Raw genomic sequence first — 22249 nt, forward strand, 5'->3', positions numbered from 1 at the left:
AATGAAAAATGTCTCCATAAAATCAAGATCGATGACCACTGAACAAACTCTGTGTTAGACAACATATGTAAGACACAGTATGGAAAAGAAAAAGACTTCGGAAGTAAAAAATGGGAAGGGAGAATGAGAAAGCTATTATATTGACAGAATTGTCTGGTCAGAATACAAGCAGTCTACAAAACGAAAATAAAATAGAAGGTAATGCACAGTTGGATGACATCATCGACTCAATGGGCATGAGTCTGAGGAAACTCCAGGAGATACTGAAGGACAGAGAAGCCTGGTGTGCTGCAGTACACGGGGTCACAAAGAGTTGCCCACGGCTGAGCGACTGAACAACAGCAACAACAATACATGCTTGTGTCAAGTGAGTAGGAGAGATAATAGCTGTTGTCTGTGTGTGTGTATGTGTGTGTGTTAGTCGCTCAGTCGTGTCCAACTCTTTGTGACCCCATGGACTGTAGCCCACCAGGCTCCTCTGTCCATGAGATTTCCTAGGCAAGAGTACTGGAGTGGGTAGCATATACTTGTATGAGTCATACATGTATGTGTATTGTCTACTGGGTAAATGCTTCGAAGTGAAATTGTTGTGTCAGTGGGTTAGAGAATTTTATACTTTTGCTCAGATAATGATAAAGCCCTCAAAAAAAAGAAAAAAAGGCTGGACCATTTTAACTCACGCTAAGAGTAAACATTCAGAAAACTAAGATCATGGCATCTGGTCCCATCACTTCATGGCAAATAGATGGGGAAACAGTGGAAACAGTGAAAGACTTTATTTTTTTTTACTCCAAAATCACTGCAGATGGTGACTGCAGCCATGAAAATTAAAAGACGCTTACTTCTTGGAAGGAAAGTTATGACCAAACTAGACAGCATATTAAAAAGCAGAGACGTTACTTTGTCAACAAAGGTCCATCTAGTTAAGGCTATTGTATTTCCAGTAGTCATGTACGGATGTGAGAGTTGGACTATAAAGAAAGCTGAGCACTGAAGAATTGATGCTTTTAAACTGTGGAGTTGGAGAAGACTCTTGAGAGTCCCTTGGACTGCAAGGAGATCCAACCACTCCATCCTAAAGGAGATCAGTCCTGAGTGTTCATTGGAAGGACTGATGCTGAAGCTGAAACTCCAATACTTCGGCCACCTGATGTGAAGAGCTGACTCATTTGCAAAGACCCTGATGCTGGGAAAGATTGAGGGCAGGAGGAGAAGGGGATGACAGAGAATGAGATGGTTGGATGGCATCACTGACTCAGTGGACATGAGTTTGAGTAAACTCTGGGAGTTGGTGATGGACAGAGAAGCCTGGCATGCTGTGGTTCATGGGGTCGCAAAGAGTTGGACACGAGTGAGCAAGTGAACTGAACTGAAGAGTAAACAAGTTTCCCTGTCTCCCTACACCCTCGCCACATTGAACTTAAATCCTTTGCTAGTCTAAGAAGTAAAAATGGGGCACCACAGTATTGTGGTTTAATTTCCATTCACATCACAGGAAAGGTTCTTGTGCCTTTCCTTTTCATGTACAATGTGGGCTTGTCAAGGTGTCAGGATAGGAAAAGGGAAGAGCTTGTTGTTTTAGTCGCTAATTCATGTCCAACTCTTTGTGACCCCATGGACTGTAGCCCACCAGGCTCCTCTGTCCATGGGATTTCCCAGTCATGAATACTGGAATGGGTTGCCATTTCCTCCTCCAGGGGATCTTCCCGACCCAGGAATCAAACCCGGGTCCCCTGCCCTGCAGGCAGATTCTTTACCGTCTGAGCCACCAGGGAAGCTCAATTCCATCCAGAACTCCCCCTTAGTTTGCCTTCAGTGGTGTTGTCCAAACCAAGGAAGACATTTGATAGCTTCCACATCTCTCATTCCTTCCTTTTTCACCACAGTCCGTATGGGACTCATAGCATGCTTAAGAAGAAATATAAATATCGCACATACAGGGGCAAAAAGTCAGAGGCTGTATCTATAAATCTGTCAAATTAAAGGATAGATCTTGGGTCTAAAAAAAATTAAGTGCTATTGTGTCCACATAACTGGAGGGAGAAGATTAGACTTTCACATAACCTGTCAGAAGCCTGTGGGTCTCCAGTGGAAAACCCCAGGTATTATAAAAAGATTATTTTTTCTATGCTTCTACCACTTCTAAGTTGATCCAAAAAAGCAGGTATGATGGGTATTGTAATTTTTTTCCACTGATCTATATCCTTGCACAAACAATTATTTTCAATTCGTCCCTTGAACCAAAGCAAAAGTTCTTGGGCTTTTCCCTCCTTTTGTGCATCTCCACTCTGCCACAAGGAATTCATATCAGCTGTCTTTTTAAATGGCACCCCACTCCAGTACTCTTGCCTGGAAAATCCCGTGGACGGAGGAGCCTGGTAGGCTGCAGTCCATGAGGTCACTAAGAGTCAGACACGACTGAGCAACTTCACTTTGACTTTTCACTTTCATGCATTGGAGAAGGAAATGGCAACCCACTCCAGTATTCTTGCCTAGAGAATCCCATGGACGGAGGAGCCTGGTGGGCTGCCATCTATGGGGTTGCACAGAGTCGGACACTACTGAAGCGACTTAGCAGCAGCAGTCTTTTTAAAACGTTGATCGATTTTTCCTTTGTGAACAAGTCTGTTCATATTATTACCTTTCCCAAGAAAGAAATAGATAATTGGTTGCTTTGTACGATACATATGCTTATATTGTCCCTGAAAGAATTTTCCAGTGACTAAACATACTTTTCCATTACTTTAGAATCTTGACCTGGCTATTGGTTTTCAAACCAGAATAAAAGGGAAGCTAGGAAATAAGTTTTGTAATATTGACAAGTCATTCCTACTTATTGTAAGACTTCTCGAAGCTGATCTCGAAGTTTTGGTAAGAGATTCCAAGAGTCCAGAAAACTTATCTGCTTTTAAAACTTCTGGGATTCTCCAATACAGCTCTGCTTGAAGTGGCAAACTAAGCTGTGGTCAAACTCCTTTGTTCTGTAAGTCCTCTGAGGGACCAACTATATATTCATACTTCTTAAAATACCGAGCCACGTTTCTCTGAGGCTTGGCCTCTTCATTTTGCTTAATATTGTTCCTGGGTTTTAGAAGGAAAAAGTAATCATCAAAAAAAAAAAAAAATCAAAGGGCTTTTTCAAAGAGTTTATCCAGTAGTGAGACAAAAAGCTTTTCCTGTAAGATCGAGAATAAGACCAGGATGCGCTGTTTTACTACTTCTCTTCAATATCTTATTGGCAATTCTATGCACTTTATTTTGGCTATTATGACATCAGCTCCACCTCAGATCATCAGGCATTCGATCCTGGAGGTTGGGGACCCCTGCTCTAGGGGTGTTCCCTCTGTTGTTGGGGGTGGGCTCTGTAGGCGGTGTCACAGGCCTGGTTGCTGGGGCCTACCTTGTGTGGAGGCTGCCAGCTGTTCATTAGTGGTGCCTGGTCCCAAGGAAGCTGGCTGCAGAGCCCCATGGGACCTGGAGCTAGTGCTGGCTCACTGGTGGGCATGGCCAGGGTCCAGAGAACGCCAGGGCTGTTGCCCACCCACTGGTGGGTGAAGCCAGGTCCTGGGGTTAGTGCCAGATGACTGGCAGGCAGAGCCATGCCCTGGAGTCTGGCTATAGGGCCCAGGTATCCCGAGTTGGGGTCAGATCACTGGGGCAGGGTGGGGGTAGGGGGTAGTTCCTGACACAGTTGGGGATCGAATCTGGCATGTCCTGAAGCTTGTATTGGCCTGCTAACAGGCAGGGTTGGGGCCCAGTTGGTCCTAGGACAGGGTGTCACCTGCTGTGTACAGGTTGCATCCACAGTCTGCAGGACTGTGGTTTTCTTGCATTCTGCCCCTTGGTGGCTGAGGCTGTCCGGAGGCTAGTGAAGGTTTCCTGGAGGGCAGGGCCCTTACCTGCCCACTGGCGGGGGAAGCTGGGTCTTGGCCCACTGGTGGGCAGTGCCATGTCTAGAGGCATGCCTAGAGGTGGCGGTGGGCTCAGGACGTCTTTACTCAGCTGTCTGATGATGGGTGGGACTGTTAGTTGTTTGGCCTGAAGCATCCCAGCACTGTGGACAGTGACTGCAATCATGAAATTAAAAGACACTTGCAGTTTGGAAGAAAAGCTGTGACAAACCTAGACAGTGTGTTAAAAAGCAGAGTCATTACTTTCCGACAAAGGTCTGTATCGTCAAAGCTGTATTTTTTCCAGTAGTCATGAATAGATGTGAGTTCAACCAAAAAGAAGGCTGAGAATTGAGGCTTTTGAACTGTGGTGCTGGAGAAGACTCTTGAGAGTCCCTTGGGCAGCAAGGAGATCAAACCAGTCAATCCTAAAGTAAATCAACCCTGAATATTCATTGGAAGGACTGATGCTGAAGCTGAAGCTCCAATACTTTGGCCACCCGATGCAAGAGCTGACTTATTGGAAAAGACCGTAATGCTAGGAAAGATTGAGTGCAGGAGGAGAAGGGGGCAACAGAGAGTGAAATGGTTGGATGGCATCATTGACTCAGTGGACATGAATTTGAACAAATTCTGGGAGATAGTGAAGGACAGGGAAGCCTGGCATGCTACAGTCCATTCGCATGCTGCAAAGTGTTAGACATGGCACCCCACTCCAGTACTCTTGCCTGGAAAATCCCATGGATGGAGGAGTCTTGTGCGCTGAAGTCCATGGGGTCGCGAAAAGTCAGACACGACTGAGCGACTTCACTTTCACTTTTCACTTTCATGCATTGGAGAAAGAAATGGCAACCCACTCCAGTGTTCTTGCCTGGAGAATCCCAAGGACGGGGGAGCCTGGTGGGCTGCCATCTATGGGGTCGCACATAGTCGGACACTACTGAAGCGACTTAGCAGTAGCAGCAAGCGTTAGACATGACTTAGCAACTAAACAACAATAACCACATCCCAGCAGTGGTGCCTACAGGCTGTTGGGTGGGGCTGATCAACCCCACCCAACTCATTAGCTACTGGGGCTAATGAGCTAGGGGGAAGATCCCACAATAGTGCCTATAAGCACCCGTGTCCACCAACAGAAGAAGTTTCCAAGTATGGCTGTTACTGTTCAGTCGCTAAGTTGTGTCCAACTCTTTGTGATCCCATAGACTAGCCTGCCAGGCTCCTCTGTCAATCCCCTTTATGGATCACAGTCTTGTCATGGCAAAGGGGCTTGCGTAATTCAATGAAGCTATGAGCTATGCTATGCAGTGCCACCCAAGATGGGTGGGTCACGGTGAAGAGTTCTGATAAAACATGGTTCACTGGAAAAGGAAATGGCAACCCACTCCAGTATTCTTGCCACGAGAATCCCATGGACAGTGTGAAAAGTACAGCTGTTACCAGTGTCTATACCCACAGCCTGAGCCACACCCACCCACTGCCCCTCTGGGACACTCTTTAAGACCAGCAGGCAGCTCTAACCCAGCTTTCCATCAAGTGACCACTTTTGCCCTAGGTCCCAGTGCATGTGTGTGCTCTTGAAGACTGAAGTGTCTGTTTCCTCCAGTCCTGTGGGACACGCAAAATTAGGACCCTGCTTGCCTTCAAAGCCAAAGGCTCTGGGGGTTCATCTTGCTGATGCAGGATCCCTGGGCTGGAGAGCCCACCTGGGGCTCAGAACTCTCCGGTGGAAAAACCCTGCAATATAATTCCCTACTTTGTGGGTTGTCCACCCAGGAGTATGGTACTTGATGATAGTGTGAGTCTGCCCACTCCAACCATCTCAGTGTGGTTCCTGCTTTATGTCTTTAGTTGTAGAAGATCTATGCTGGTGGGTTCCTGTCTTTTTTATCAGTGCTTGCTCTGCAAATAGTTGTAATTTGGGCTGCCCGTGAGAGGACCCAAGCTCAGGGTCTTTCTGCTCTGCCATCTTGCCCTGTCTGTATTGTGATCTGGTTTTCAGAATAAACACATGCAAGCGGGCCTCTCCTGGTGTCTCCTCCCCTTCTCTGGCTCCTCCTCCATTTGCCCTCCCAGTTCTTGGTGGGAGGTCTCCTTGCTTGAGTACTCTTAGTGTGGAAGATGCACTGCAGCACCCTCAGCTCAGGGAGGGCAGATCACTTCCTCTTACTGTAAAAAATACTTTGTAAGCACTTCAGCCCTCCTTCCAGCACACCTATCTCTATAGTATTCCAGTCATGGCAGGATGATGTTATGAAAGTAGTACTCCTCAGTTTATCTTTTCCATCTCAAAACTTTGTGTGCCCAAGACTGGCATGGCTGGACCCAAACTAGAATTGGCTGAGTATTTAGGGACATTCAGGGTATGGTGCTCCAGTGGAGTTTGGTAGGGGTCCTACCTCAGTGGCCTTGGTGCAATAGCCCTTTCCTCTTCCCTTTCAGAGGTCCTGCCCTACTGCCCCTCTGTTCCCCGGAAGTCACGTGTTTCTTGCTTTTGTTGTTCCTTTTGTGGAGGACACTCTGCCTTCATCTTCAGAGGGAGATAGAAATGAATTCTTCTCAATCAAGTGTCAGGTCACTTATCCCTTTCTCAGAGGACTTCCTTAGTGCCCACCTAAAGTATTAGCCTTGTCAGTGTTCATCATGTTTATTTAAGGTAAGCTTGGTGAGAGCATGAAGTTGCCTTGTTTTATATCCAATCCAAAGAGCACCTGACCCAAGATAGGCACTTAATTTTTTCACTAGTGGTGGTTTATCTTTTTACTCTTCTCTCCGTTGGAAGTTCTTATTTTAGAAGAGTTTGTTGGAAATATCAAACAGTACAAGAAAGGCCATTAGGTACAAAATACTCATGTGTTTATGAATTCATGACCAAATTAAATATGCAATTTTATATAAAAAGAGGCATGTGTGTGTTTTTCTCCCCCATCCTCCCATTCTCCTCTAGAGTTCTGAGTGATACGGGTGCAGGTGTGTGTGTTCTTCCTCCTTCCTTCTTGCTTTTATGCCTCAGGCTCAAGCTTGCCCTGTATGAATGTGTCTCCCGCTCTGACTCAAGATTTCTGGGCACCAGGTTCCTGGGGGACTGGAATTCAGCCCCTCCTCCATCCCTCTCCTCCCTGCCCTTCCCCTGACTGGGCTGGCCCAGGTCCCTCACAGCCTCCCCAGGTGGTATCTCTGAGTCCCACCTGGGCTTGCTGGGCTCCTGGAGGTATGGACTGGCTCTGACGGAGCTATTGGGAAGGGGTGCCGAGACCCTGCCTGCTGGGATCCTGCTGTGGCCTCTCACTTGTGAGCCTCCTGCCACTCCTGAGCCGCCTTTCCTTTCTGTCCCTGCTGGCCTTTCTGCATCCTCATCTTTGGGCCAGACGACTCAGGCCTGCAAGCTCATGGAGACCTAATTCCCCTGCCGTTGGATTTCAGGTCCTGGCTCTCCCATCCCCCTAGAGTTCTTGAGAGGCCCCCAAGGCCCCTCCTACACCCTTTCCAGAGTGAAGGGGCTGGTGCAGAGCAGCACACCCCACCTCGGAGGCTCCCCTTCTGTCCCCTTCACCTCAGCTTCAGCCTGAGCTCAGCAGAAGTGAGCTGACCAGCCAGTAGAGGGCAGCACATGTCTGGTTTCCAAGCCTGCCACCTGGAGAACTTGGAGGGGAGGCAGCCATGGCCTTGAGGTCTAGGGCTCAGACACCAAGGGTCACAGTCATTCAAGACCCACTTGACCGGCCACCTCCTGCTCCTTCTCTTGACAAGGCCTTGACCTCAAATCTCTAGGTCTTGGCACCACAAAATTGATGCAGAGGTTCCATTTTGGGGGGGTTTGCTCTATGCCAGATTATTGGAGGTGGAGCCCCCCACACCGGGCCCTGGGACCAAAACCCAGTTCCTCTCCCTAAAGCATCTTTCTTAGATGAGATGACTCCTGAGTGCTGAGGACAGGAGCTCAGTCTCTCTGGCTCCACCTTCATCAGAGGGACCCTGTGTTCTGAATCTAACAAGGGTGTGTGGAGTGAGATACAAATCAGAATCAGAAAAGGGGGACAGGGTCAGTTGTGGCCCAGCTTTCCCCCATGGGGCTGCAAGATACTGTCTTAATCCTCCACCATCCTCCAGTCTCCTCCCTCCTCTTCTCTGGACTGACCTTGGTTTTGCTCCTGTTCAATTCCCCCATTCTTCCCTGTTATCACCAACCAGCACTGGGTAAGGTCACGTACTTCATTATGATCCTTCTTTACAAAGACTCCTATTCTCCATGTCAGTGCCCTTTGCCCTGACCTTTGACCCCTACCGCATCCCACCCCTTCAACACGGTCATATCCTATGGAGTTACCTGCTGAAGTTGACAACAGACTGATTCTCACGATGGGTCCAACACCATGGTGATTCCCGAGCCCACCCTCCCCGCCCCTGCAACCTCATCCCCAGCATGCTGAAGGCCTGCACCGTGCCCTCCAGAGTCAGTCAGTGGGGCCAGGACGTCCTCGGTCACAGCCGGTGACACTGCTTTCCTGAAAAGCATCGGAGTCAATTCTCCCACCTCGACCATTGCCTCATCCACATGGGGTCCCCTGCTTGGCTTTATAAGAATGAGAGCCATCCAGGGTCTTTTTCTGCTTTTCTTCTTTTGAGGGGACAGAGGCCACAATGTTTTTGTCGGTAGTGATTTTGTTCATTGTCTGCGTATTTTTGCAAAATTTACCCTCTCCCCATTAGAAGCTGTGCTGGCCAGCAGCGGGGGGAGGAGCCCAAAGGAGCATGGGATTGCTGTACTCAGGTCCCATCACCCTCTACTTTCTCTCCCCCTGTTCCAGTGTTTCCTTTTGTTTCCATCTCCAAACCTGAGCGGTAAAGGATGGGGGGAAAGAGAAGTTTCTCATTGCACCAAGAAGCACTGCTTCCAGGGCTGAAGCTCTGAAAAACCTCTGCCACCTTCTCAGGCCTGGTTGCCCACAGCCCCGGAAGCAATGCTGGCAGAGGGCAAGCCTTCTGCTTGCGGCTTCTGGCAGCTGCACCACAGAGGTGGAAGCCTGGAGTTGGGCTCTGAAGGCTTAATTTCTACCCTGACTTTTCCAGTGAGGGTTTGAGTAGGCTCCACGTGGAAAGGCCCACAAAGCCTCTATAACCCTTCAAGTCCATAAATGGAGACGTGGGGCCAACAGAGGTAGGACCCTGCCTGCCCACTGCTGCTCCCTGGGAGGGGGCCGCCTGCGCAGACCAGGACACACAGCTTCCCAGCAGGAGAGTTTCCCCTTTGATGCTAGGGTTCTGCGACCCACAGACAAGATGCCACAGTCCTCAGCTCTCTCCCCGATGCCCGCCTCCAAGAGTTGTCTCCCGGCCAGCCATGGAATCAGGACCTCTGCACAGGGCCACTGCTCTGGTCCACGAGGCCAGGCTCCCTCCTCTCTGTGCTGAGCTATGTTGGCTGGTGAGGGCAGCTCCACCCAAAGGGTCCTGGTTATGCGAGTCCTCTGTCCCTGGGAGGTGGAAGGGGCGATGCGGAGGAGCAGAGGGGCAAAGACAAGTGGGGACAACAGCAGCAGGGTCAGAAGAGGGTGGCAGCATCTCAGACCACAGCCGAGGAGGAGGATGGGGACGCCGAGGAGGCGGCCGAAGAGGACGCAGAGGACGGACTATTCCAGAACAGCCAGCGCCGCTTGGGCTGCCGCTTCAGGTGCAGATAGTCCTCCTTCTCACGCTCCTTCCGGGCCCGCTGGTAGTGGTCTTCCTCCTTCAGGTACCAGACGGGTGGCCACCGGTGTTTCTCGAAATACTGCTGGTTTTCTGGGGCAGAACGGCAGTAGAGCTGGGTGAGGAAGACGCAGGAGGAGGGGCAGAGGGACTCCCAACCCTGCCCCGCTGCCATGGAACATGCCTCTGGTCCTCCTAGGCCCACATGCCAACCCCTGGGGACCAGAAGCGGAAGCCCTGCCTTCACTGAGCCCCCAAAGAGAGTCAGTTGCCCACGGAGTGGAGCCGACAGTCCACACTGGGGAAAGGCATTTCCACTTGCGTTTTTCTTCAAAGGCAGAGGGAAGATCCTATCAAGGCTTGGAGAATAAAGCAGGCTGCAACAACGGATGAGGGAGAAACGGTGAGAAGAGCTGTGGGCAAGAAGATGCTCAGCCTGGCTGGGCCGACAGCAGGTGCAGCTGGCAGAGATGAGGTTCTGAGAGGGGAGGTGTGGGGGGTGGGGGTATGCAGGAGGTCAGATGGGAGGGAAGGCTAGGCTGAGGGGTTTGGACTTCTTCTAGAAGGTGTGGGGGCTCCACGAAAGTTTGGGACCAGGGAAGTGAGGCAGTTGGAGCTGTGCTTTAGAAAGAAAATGCTAGAAGGGTGACGAGGAGAGAGCAGGAGTGGGAGACCTGGTAGAGCACTAGTGGGGAGGAGGGTCACAGCAGAGCAGACGGTGCCCAGTGAAGACCAACTGGGGGAGGCCAGCCACACCTCTCCCTGGATCCCATGAATCCTGGACCCCTGGCTTCCTGTCAGGCCCCAGGACCTGAGACATCAATTAAGCAGAGACCAAGCTGCAGGGACCCCAGAGGATGCCCAGATCTGTGTTGTCCAAGCTGTGACTTGTGCCCATTCCTAGGTTATGAAATTAATGTCATGAGTCGTGAACAGTATTAAAAACAACTGATGAATTTTTCAATATGTGTACTAGGTCACAAGATACAATGTAATTCTTGATAACCTAGAGGGGTGGGATGTGGGGATGGGAGGGAGGCTCAAGAGGCAGGGGATATATGTATAATTATGGCTGATTTGCATTGTTGTTTGGCAGAAACCAACCAACATTGTAAAAATTAACAAACAAACAAAAATGTTTTTCTTAATGTGGAGTTTGGTCCACAAACATCTAAAAAATACCACCTCTAGTCTGACTGTACCTGTGAAAAGCAGGAGCTCAGAGGGGCAGAGTGAATTGCCCAAGGTCTCCGGCGGGCCGGGGCGGGGGGGCCGCCCTCCCCACCAGCGCTTTTTCCAGGACCCCCTCCGCTGGGCTGGGTGCATGTTTGCAGGCTACTCCCCACCCACAGGGGTCTTTGGCAGCCTCTGGGCGCCCTGGGTCAGAGGCTTGGACCCAAGGAGAGGGAGGCGACAAATGCCGCTGGGGATGCTCACCTGGGGACATGGCCTTCATGTCTCGGGGGAACTTGCGACACACATTGTTGTAGTTGGTGCAGATGTGGTGAAGACACCAGTCAGCCAACTGGTACGCACAGTGGAACTGGGAACAGACAGGAGCATGTCTGTGCTGGGACCCCTGGGCCAAGGTCTGCACACAGATGTCTACTTTTGCCTTCAGAGCCAGAGCTTTGGCGCAGGTGGGCAAAGGCCCTGAGTCACAAAGAACCCACCTCGAGAGGCAAGGCCACACAAAACCATGACGGAATGACATGGATTTGCTCCTTGGCCCCACCACCACCACCACCTCACCCGTGACCTGCCCCCAGCAGCCCCAGAAACCCACAGTCCTATGAGGTAGCCTCTTACTGGGTCTGCCCTCCTCAGATCTGACCCCTCATCCTCCATGCTGGACCAGAGCAGCCTGCATTAAGGTGCTGACAACCGGGCTTAGAGAGCTGGCCTCCCAGGCATATCTGCCATATTTTAACTTCATAAACTAATCTTTAGAATGTTTGGCACCCTGAGGATTCGTAGGGGAGATTTTGCTTGCCTGTTTTGGGTGGCTCAGACAGTAAAGAATCTGCCCACAATGCAGGACACCTGGGTTCAATCCCTGGGTCAGCAGGATCCCCTTGAGGAGGAAATGGCAACCCACTTCAGTATTCTTGCCTGGAGAATCCCATAGACAGAGGAGCCTGGCAGGCTAAAGTGCACGGGGTCGCAGAGAGCCAGACATGACTGAGCAACTGACACTATCACTTGGGAAATTGGAGGAAGGAAGTCCATCTTAGATGGAGAGTCCCCAGTGTGCCTTAAATGACCCCAGCAGGCAGCAACCACGTCTATACAGGGCTCTGGTTTCCCTCCCCGGCCCAACGGTTGCCTGAAGTCTCCGTCCCTTCCTGCCACAGCCAGCCTCTTCTCTTGGCATGTTGGGGTGAATCCTCTGGCCTGCAGGATAAGATGGGTCTGCCCACTGGGGGAACCAAGTCTGTCAATGGGTTCCCTTCCTACCCACCACCTCCCGAACCCTCCCCGTTTGCTGCCAACAGGCAGAGCCCAGAGCTGAGAATGTTGGAGAGATTCCTTCCCTGCCATCCTACCTGAGCCAGTTCCAGGAACACAAGGACGTCCCCGTCGATGTCCACCATCATCTGAGTTGCTTCCATCAGCCCAGTCACTGTGTACTGCTCTGTGACACACACACAGCCAGGAATGGGCTGAAGAACCACAGGAGTGGACAGGCACTTGTTTATCCCCGCCCCGACCCCAGCAGGGGCCCACAGCAGGGCAAAGAGAGGTCCAGGGCAAGTCTCAACAGGCCAGGAAAGGCCACAGGAGATTTAAGTCCGCTCTTACCAGTGAGAAAACCAGGATTGGAGCAAGACTTTCCCACTGGAGAGGAGGTGGGAAGTGAAGGCAGAGACTAGAATAACCTATGAAGTTTTTTAAGCTACATATGTTGCAGCAAGGAGTTATACAGGTGGGGTGAAAGCCCCCACCCCTGAGAATCAGCCACTGATACTGATGGGAGAGGGTATTAAATCTCAAATTTGCTGAGAACTATAGATTAGAACTAAGGATTAAATCAAGTTGTTCATTTTAATTTAAATTTTGTAACAAATTGTGTACTAACCTTGCATTTCATGTTAAGACCTTTCTAGGGAAGAAGTAAACACTTTGAGTTCTGAATTTTAACTGTATCAGTATAAACTGATAAAGTATTTTATCTTTAAAAGTAATATGTCTCAGCTGAGTCCATGGAAAAAGACCTAGAAACAACAGCCATCCCAATAGCAAAAGCATTGCTAATGCAAATACTGTAGCCTTGAAATCCCATTTCCAACTACAGGAAGCCAAGACTTCCTAGAGAAATGGCTGATACCGGGTATGGGGCAGGAAATGTACACAATGAACCTGGCACATCTTGTCATTCCAGAGCATCGAAAGCTCCTCTAGAGACTCTGCAGCCAACTCGAGAAGACTTCTACAGGTTAAAGGAACAGCAGAGTATCTGAGTTTCCATAAAGCTAATTGCAATGATTTAAAACCGATAGCTGGAATCAAGATTGCCGGGAGAAACATCAGTAACCTCAGATATGCAGAGGACACCATCTTTATGGCAGAAAGCAAAGAACTAAAGAACCTCTTGATGAAAGTGAAAGAGGAGAGTGAAAAAGTTGGCTTAAAACTCAACATTCAGAAAACTAAGATCATGGCATCCGGTCCCATGACTTCATGGCAAATAGATGGGGAAACAATGGAAATACTGAGAGACTTTATTTTGGGGGGCTCCAAAATCACTGCAGATGGTGACTGATGCCGTGAAATTAAAAGATGCTTGCTCCTTGAAAGAAAAGCTATGACCAACCTAGACAGCATATTAAAAAGCAGAGACATTACTCTACCAACAAAAGTCCATCTAGTCAAAGCTATGGTTTTTCCAGTAGTCATGTATGGATGTGAGAGTTGGACTATAAAGAAGGCTGAGTGCTAAAGAATTGATGCTTTTGAATTGTGGTGTTAGAGAAGACTCTTGAGAGTCCCCTGGACTGCAAGGAGATCCAACCAGTCAATCTTAAAGGAAATCAGTCCTGAATATTCATTGGAAGGACGGATGCTGAACCTGAGACTCCAATACTTTGGCCACTTGATGTGAAGAACCCACTCATTTGAAAAGATCCTGATGCTGGGAAAGATTGAAGGCAGGAGAAGGCGACGACAGAGGACGAGATGGGTGGATGGCATCACTGACTCAGTGGACATGAGTTTGAGTAGGCTTCAGGAGTTGGTGATGGACAGGGATGCCTGGCATGTTGCAGTCCATGGGGTCACAAAGAGTCGAACACGACTGAGCAAGTGACCTGAACTAAAAGCCAATAGAGTATGTTCAAGTCCAAAAATTCATAATCACATGTAATATTAATAACAAATAATGGTTACTCTCAAAGGATGATAGGAAACAAATGTGTGTCTTGAAAACTGGTAAACAGGGACTTCCCTGATGGTCCAGTGGCTAAAACTCTACACTTCCAATGCAGGGGACCCAGGTTCAACCCCTGGTAAGGGAGCTAGATCCCACATGCCGCAACTGAAGATCCTTCATGCCACCACTAAGACTCCACTGCAGCCAAATAAGTACATGAATATGAGAGAAAAGAAAAACAACTGGTAAATTAAAATGCCACATATTCACCTGCCTTTCCTACATGAACTATTCTACTGGGAAATCAAACCATAGGTGAGGGAAAGTTTCCCTCCTTTGGAAAGTATTCTAACAGATTAAAAAAGAAAAAAAAAAGACCTGGAATATTACCATTTCACAACACTTAATAAATAAATGGATCCAGGCAATAAAACTCAAAGGCTGCTAACACCACAAAAAGAGAGAAAAGCAGATGGTCTATGTTTCTTGATGAAAAGCAGAAACAGCCTACAAAATGTAGTCTCACCAAAAGAAGACTGGATCTAATCTAGCCTCTAGACCTGAAGGCCAGTTGATAGGAAGGAAACATGGTGGATACAGAAAGGCGATCAGTAAAAAACTCTAGGTTCCCTGGATCAGAGGGTTTTTCCAACATATCGCAAGGGAAATTTCTGTTTTTGTTTTTAACAGACAAGGTACTTACAGATTAAAAAAACCTTAAAAGATATATAAAAAATAAAATCATGCTACAGTGTTTCAGGATGTACACTTGGATGATATAACTATGAAGAAGAGTAAGGAAGAGCAGTTATAAAATCTTAGCGCAATAGGCAGAACGGTTACTTTGGGGTGGGGAGGGCCTATGGTTGAGAGGGACAGACTGGGGGCTCCGGTGTGGCGAGCAAGGGCCACTTCGGTTTGTAATAGTTTATTAAGATGAACACATATTACATGTTTTCGTGCAATATTTAACATTTTAAAAATTAAGCTTAAATTAATAACTTCATAGTAAGCTTATATCACAAAACATGTCACTTATTATACAGCACTTGGCATTTTCCACTGTTCCTTTACAAGGTACATAGAAACATATTTTTTAAATATGTTTTTTAGCGATTATGAAGCATTTCCCAGGAAAGGTCATTCAATGTTATTTTCTATAAGCCTTTCCATGCAGCAGTGAGAGGTAACATTTTTAATGGCTACCTTGCAAAATCCATCCACATGTGCTTAACCAGTGTGCCTGTTTGACTTGTTTCTGATTGCTTGCTATGATGAAACAAACTTAAAGAAACACCTGAATACATTTTTTTTTCATTTGGGCCATTTCTTTGTAGCAAGTCTTTCAAAAGTTATTTAGTCTAAGAGTTTGGACTGTTTTCTATGTTCTGGGAATGTTGCACCACTTTTTCAAATTGTTGCAGCTGTGATCTTATTTATTTTTTATTTATTTATTGGTGGCATCACTCAGCATGCGGGATCTTAGTTCCCTAACCAGGGATTGAACCCATGCCCCCTGCAGTGGAAGTGCAGCCTTAACCACCAGACCACCAGGGAATTCTGCAGTTGAAATCTCTAGAAGCCTCTTACTCCCTGCCCTAAAGCCCTCAGTGTCCCCTGGCCTGCCTCTGCAGGCTCAGCTCTTAACATTTGATTCTGGTCAATCATTTCCACCTCTTCCAGGGACCAAGCGCCACCTTTCAATTCATTTCTCGTCATAGGATCGCTGCTTCCCTCATAGCCAAGTCCCAGTCTTGATCATCTGCCGAGGGCCACAGCAGCTCTGACACCAGGTCCTTCCCTGAACCTCAACTCAGTATCTGAGGCCTTGCTATCTGCCGCCGACCCACCCAAGGACATTAACCTGGACATCAATGCCAGTACAGGTACCAACACCAACATCAAAGGAACGCACATGCTGACTCCAGCTCAGGAGCACCACCTGTCGGCGGGCACCACAGGCTCCAGACGGCTTCTCATCTGCACTGCACCATCTCTCCTCCTGCCCTGGCACCCCAAGCGCTGCTCCTTGTCTCCCTCCTGCCCCAGTCCCTGCTCCACCCAAGCCTCTGGGGTTGGTCCATCCTGAAACCTGAGCTCTAGCTCACAGGATCTTCCAGGAATCAAAGAATTAGGAGTGACCAACAATTAGGTCAATGTTTACTGTGTTTCTAGAAGAAGAAAGAGAAAGGGAAGGTAGAAGAGAAGAAGGAAATGAGAAAGGGGAAGAAAAACGAAAGGCAGAAAGAGGAGATGCAAGGGTAGGAATGAGGAATGGTGTTCTGTTCTTTTTGGCTTCTTAAGCTTGCCTGAGTGTGGCCAAGCTGAGAACCTCGAGCCCTGGCATCTACTGGTGCCCACGTGCTGCACCGCAATAACCTCTAGAGAGACCTATAAGGTGACCCCACCAAGCATCCCTCTCACACATCTCTTTACATCCACGTCCTCACCGCAACCCCAATACGCACCGATGTATCTCACGCTATGTTAACATATCCCCTTGGTGCTGGTGGCCTGTCCCCTAGGAGGAGACAGGTGAGAGAAGAAATCATGACTCCCAGGGGATCCCCTGACTCCTCCTCCTCCCTGGAGGCTCCTCCCCTGGGCTTAGCTACCTGTGAGGGTGACCAAGTGCGGCAGGCAGAGGCGGTTGGCCAGGATGATGAGTTTCATGTCGTCCAGGTCGGGGCTGGAGGTGAACATGCCAGTGTACAGGTACTCCAGCATGGCCCACATGCAGCTTTTGCTTGTTTAAGGAAATACCACCTGTGAATGGGAAGGAATGGAGCAGGCTGGAGCAAGGTCCAGCTTTAGGGAAAGAGCAGCAGTTCCGAAGAACTCAGAAGGCTCTGGCCTGGACAGTTGGTCTCCCATAGACAGGCTGCCACCCCTCTGCGGTCCCTTGACCTGCTCAGAACCCCTCCTTCCCCAAAGGCTAATCTCCCATACCAACAGCCTTCAATGAACCCATCTGCTGAGCACCTGTGAGCAGGGCTCCAACAGCTTTTAAAAGGACCTGGACTCGCGTTAGCATCTTTCTGGTGTGGAGGAAGCATAAAGGAGTCCTGCCGGTCACCTGCACCTGGCCCCACTCTATCCTTCGGGGAGCAGTGCAAGTGGGATGTGGATGAACAAAGCGAACACCAGCTGATCTCTCTGGGCTGCTCAAAGCTACAGCTCTGGGCCTCTGGGATCTCTCCAGAGCAGGACCAACACAAAAACTGCTTTCTCATCAGCCGCCAGCCTCTCCAGGCTGCACTGGGAATTGGCTGGAACTTTACAGCTGCTTCTGTGACTCTGGAGAGTTCCCATCTCACACTTTGCACATCTCAACCCACTCATGCTTCAGGGAGCAGAGACCACTCAAATCTCGAACTCTCCTCTTCACCTCCCAGAAGGACTCCCTTTCCAGTGTGTGCTAAGTCGCTTAAGTCATGTCCGACTCTGTGCGACCCTATGGACTGTAGCCCGCCAGGCTCCTCGGTCCATGGGATTCTCCAGGTAAGAATACTGAAAAGGGGTGCCCTTCCCTCCTCCAAAGGATCTTCCTGACCCAGAAATCGTAGGAAATCCCTTCTCTGGGTTATAGGATGCTATGCTCTAACATTCTTTGTTCAGCTTTTCATTCAAGTGCTTGCTGAGCACTGGCTAAGGGACCAGAGCTGAGAAGGGTACTCAGCAGAAATAAAAGACCTCATCCGCATACTCAAGGGAAACCTCAGATCAGCTGGAGAAACTTGGTGTGGACCCTTGGAACTTTAAGTAGATTCACAAAGGAGGACACTGTTAACTACAAGGCTGAGGGATGGACAGTCAGTGTCAGAGTTCAGAGAAGGGTAGAAAGGAGGTCAGACTTGAACCCCAGTCTTGATTTGGCTAGAACTCCCACTGACTCCTGATGTTTCCTCTTAGTAATTTTCTACCCTCTGACTCCCACCCTACACCTTGACTATAAACCCCACTTGATCATGCTCAATTAAGAATTAAAACCAGTTCTATACTGAGGTCTCTTTTCCCCTATTGCAATAGTTTCTGAATAAAAATCTGTTTTTACTGCTTTAAGAAAAAAGTTTTTTCTCAACTATAGAGCTAGGATGTGACCATAATTGCCCATCTTGGTATACTGCAAAGTCCTTGGCTATAGGAGCCATCTCATAAACTTCTCTTGGGCCCATCACTTGGTGGTTTGTACAGAGTCAGGGCTGAAGGAAGTACCATGAAGTGACAGATGCCTCAGATGGAAAGGGAGTAAGCCTCTCTCCCTCCCAGCCATTTCCATCCTAGCCTTACCTCCCTGGTGGAACTCTCCACAAATGGCCCCCCAAACATGGCAGCCATCCAGTCACAGCTAGAAATCAACAGGGGCTTGTGGGCGCTGATGGTGCCATCATCCAGGATGAAGGTCACATCTGTTGGGTGAGAGAAGATGCATCACGTGAGGATGGGGTGAAAGAATATGGGACAACCAACCCCACGGGTAGACACTGCTCCCAGATGACTGCTTCCTCCTGAAGCCACACTCTGTGAGCACCACATGACCACAATCTCAAGCTGGGGGCTCTAGGTTTCAGGAGCAGAGCCGCAGTATCTCCAGGACATCAGTGGCTGAGATGACTCAGAATGCTACTCGGACCAACCCAGATTCTGCAGAAGGCTCCTGGAGGGAAGTCCCCTGCCTTTGGGACAGCAGCTCCTAAGCCTGTTTCATACCTGAGAAGGTGCCTTTGGCCAAGCACTCCTTAACCCGGTTGGTCTGGCGGACATGGAAGGCCTTGGTGATCTCCTGGTTCATGAAGGCCTCGTTGTTGAGGATGTTGGCCACCATCATGCGCAGATCAAAGACCTCAAGCAGCTCAGCGATGTGGGCGATGTGCATGAGGTCTCGCTCATTCTCGTCCAGCTCCCCTGTGTACAGGTACTTGAGAACAGTCCGGAACGGCCCTGGCTGGATGGAGTTGTCCATTTTCACCACCACCATCAGCCGGGATTTATAAGTCAGTGGCTCTTCTGTCATCTCTTCCTGGATGCTCACAAAAGCTCGGCTCCAGGAAGACAGCACTCGACCCCGCCCAGGCAGGTACCCTGTCCCATTGCCCCGTAAGATCCCGTCGCTGGTGGATGCCCGGAGCCCAACAGGCCCAGAGCCCCCGCCCTCCTCCACGCTCTCACACACGTCAAAGCTCGCTGCCCGGAGCAGGAAGTCCCGGCCATGGTGGTGGTGGAGGTGGTGGTGATGGTGGTGGTGTTGATCAGGGTGACCCCGGTGGTCCTCTGAGCGGGGACCCCCTGACTCCGAGGGTCCCCCCAGCTCCCCCTCACTCAGGTCCATGAGGAACAGGTCGTAGAACTTGGAGGAGGATGTGGAGAGGTAGATCTTGTGGGCGAAGATGCGCACCCGCTCCTGAAGCACAAGGATGACGTCTGCACACAGCGGGTCCTCCAGAAGGTGGGCAGCGCACTCCTCGCTGCTGGAGGGGGGGTCGGGCACCACAATGAGCGGGGGCGGCGGCTTGGGGGGGCGGGAGGGAAGGCGCCTGCAGCAGGGGCCGCTGCACATGGCGGAGATAGGACTTCCAGAACTGCTGGTGCCGGCGGGAGATAAGCGCTGCCCGGATGGCGTTGTCGAAGACATCCTTGATACCGAACTGCGCCATCACTCTCGTCTCGTAGTAGGGGATACCCAGCTCCTTGGCCACCTCTCGGCCCTTCTCCGGGGGAAGGATCTCATTGGGCTTCATGGGCTTGGCACGGTCAAGAAGGGAAGCCAAGTTCATGTCGGTGGTGGAGGGCTGGGGGGCAGGGAGATGCATTCCCCCGATCCTGTGTGTTTTTCACCTGACTCGGGGAGTCCCTGCTGAGGATATGAGTCTAAGCCCCGGTCCTGCCCTGCTCATTTCCACTCCCTTTCTCCTCTGTTTGGCCAGATCCTACCATTCTTTCAAGGCTCACTTCTAAGCCCTTCTTCTTCCAGGAAGCCCTCCATTATCTATGGTAGGCCTGGGTGATCTCCCCGGCTCAAAGTAGTGGGAGGGCTGACTGCCTCTCTGGCAATTAGCATGCTGGTTTTTAATATATTCACCTATCCAGTTCGTCTCCCAGCAAGATTATAAGCTCCTTTCATACAAAGATTGCCTCTCCTTCGCCTTCTCTCCTCATGATGCTTAGCCCAGTATTGCCCACTCAGTGTGTAATGGATGGATGGGTGGATGGATGAAAGAATGACCATTCTTACTGGCCCCCTATGTGAGTCTGCTTCAAATGGAGGGAGAGAAGTGAGGCTCTGTGCATTCTCTCAGGGCTGAGCAGGGAGTTGAGAGACACACAACTTCCCCCCACCCCCTCTTCCCCTTCCCCATCTGCCACCTTACCCTCCCTAGGCACCAGGACTCCCTCCCTACCTAGCCAGGGTCTCCTGGCCCTATTGACAGCGTCCAGGCCAGCGTAACGCTGGTCCACCTGGCAGCCCACCAAGATGACAGGTGCTCGGGGGCAGAAGTGCTTGATTTCTGGGTACCACGTGGTCTTGGCATGGTGGAGGGAGTTGGGGTTGGCAATGGAGAAGCACAGAACCACCACATCAGATCTGGGGGTGGGAGAGAGTGAGGTTATAGGCAGAAAAAGCTAGTGATGGGTTCCCTGCTGCTGGAACAAGGGAGAGCACATACCCAACGGCATCCCTACACTGCAATCCCACAAATGTCATATGGATCGGCTCACATGATCTTCCCCAAAACATGTAATCATAGCACCTCCTATTTCTGTACCCCCAAGTTAGCACTTGAGAGCTTTCAAAGACTCTTGGGCTGACCTTACAGCTCTCTTGAGATTTAGACATGACTGCTTTTACCATCTCATCTGAGAAAACTCATCTCAGAACAGCCTTCCTAACTGCTCAGAGTCCCAGCGTTACTGAACTGAAACCCGGCCTCCCGACTGCAAAGCCGGCTCCCTGCCCAGCCCGGGCTGCCTTCCCATCAAGGGTCTCCCAGGGCTGTTTTCTCCACTCCTTCCTCCCAGTTTCAGAGTGAAACTCCTTTAACTCAGTTTCACAGAGTGTCCTCATACCTCGGGGAAAAACCCCATCCACTTGGCTCCCTGCAGGCAGCGGGGGCCTTCCCTACCTCCCATAAGCAAAGCGCCGGTCTTTGTGGTGGTCTCCGAAGGTTTCCCAGAGGCGGAGAGACATGCTCACATCTTCTACCACGTCTTGGGGAATGTTCCAGCACCTGGCGGGGGGTGGAGAGGGGGTGGGGTGGGACAGGGAGAGGGGAGAGAAGCGAAGGCAATGGTTCCTGGGGGCCCTGCATGCCGACTCAGGGTGGGGTCAGCTCACTCCTGGGTCCCACAGCATGGGGGCTGGAGGGACAACTAGTGTCTCCCTCTGTGTGTCCTAGAACACCTGAGTCCCCTAACAAGAGCTGGCCAGGACAGAAGAGACTCCAGAGGGCAGACAGTCACGGGAGTGATGTGATCTCCCAAGGAGCCCATCCTTGTTCCCAGCTGTACCTGCCATCAGATGTTTCCCAGCCTTGGGTCTTTGGGTATCATTAGCCAGCAGTTTCTTTTCTCCTGGCAGCTCTCATCTCTCCAAAGCACCACCCCTTTCCCAGCTCCAGGGCTTCCCATTACTGGGGGCTATGTTACACAAGATGCCCCAGGCTTCTGCTCAGACAAACACAAAGGGCTGGGGACCCCTCCCCTGGGGTGGGCTCCCCTCAGGCCTCTCCCAGGAATCTGTGCTCTTCAGCTGCCTCTACTCAACCTTTAAAGGGCTTCCGTGAGCTCAGCACAGGGCCCTTCTGGAGAGATCCCTGGGGAAGAAGCCCAGATGAATGAGGCCATAGACTTGCAAACTTACCTCTTGCCATACCCGATACTGGTCAATGGCCCAAACCGTGGGCACGTGGGTGGCAAGTAACTGGTAGTGGGTGAGGGTGGCATTGCAGGCCCGGGCACAGATAAGCCTGGTCTTGCCCACAGCGTTGTCCCCCACCACCACGCACTTGATGGTCTCTACGTTTGGCCTTTCATAATCCATGTCAGAATCCATTAATTGGGACCTGAGGGAGAGAAGAGAAGCAGTCAAGACAACTTCGCACACCAGCCCCTGAGGGCCAGGGCCAGCAGCTCTTCTCTGCCGGGGCTGCCCCCTCTCTGAGCATTTGAGCAGAGAGGAGGACAAGGGAGTGGGTAGCTTTCCAGGCCCAGGCTCCACAGGGGCCCGAGGAGACAGGAGTCCCTTCAGGCTGAGAGGCACAGCTCCACTGGGTGAATCTCTGGTCTTCCTCCTGGTGTCTCCATC

General features: G+C 50.3%; 1 protein-coding gene across 1 annotated transcript; it reads right to left on the minus strand.

The window, feature by feature from the left end:
• Nucleotides 1–6724: 6724 nt before the first annotated feature.
• LOC102406070 (rho-related BTB domain-containing protein 2) lies at nucleotides 6725–19756 on the minus strand. Its single transcript, XM_045165150.1, is given in 7 exon segments — nucleotides 6725–9671; nucleotides 11016–11121; nucleotides 12125–12213; nucleotides 16563–16713; nucleotides 18238–18356; nucleotides 18658–19465; nucleotides 19467–19756. Coding segments are annotated over 7 exon segments (1746 nt in total). The 5' UTR covers nucleotides 19722–19756; the 3' UTR covers nucleotides 6725–9453.
• Between the last annotated feature and the right edge of the window lie 2493 nt (nucleotides 19757–22249).

This window comes from Bubalus bubalis, chromosome 3 (assembly GCF_019923935.1).
Source record: "Bubalus bubalis isolate 160015118507 breed Murrah chromosome 3, NDDB_SH_1, whole genome shotgun sequence".
Taxonomy (NCBI): Eukaryota; Metazoa; Chordata; class Mammalia; order Artiodactyla; family Bovidae; genus Bubalus; species Bubalus bubalis.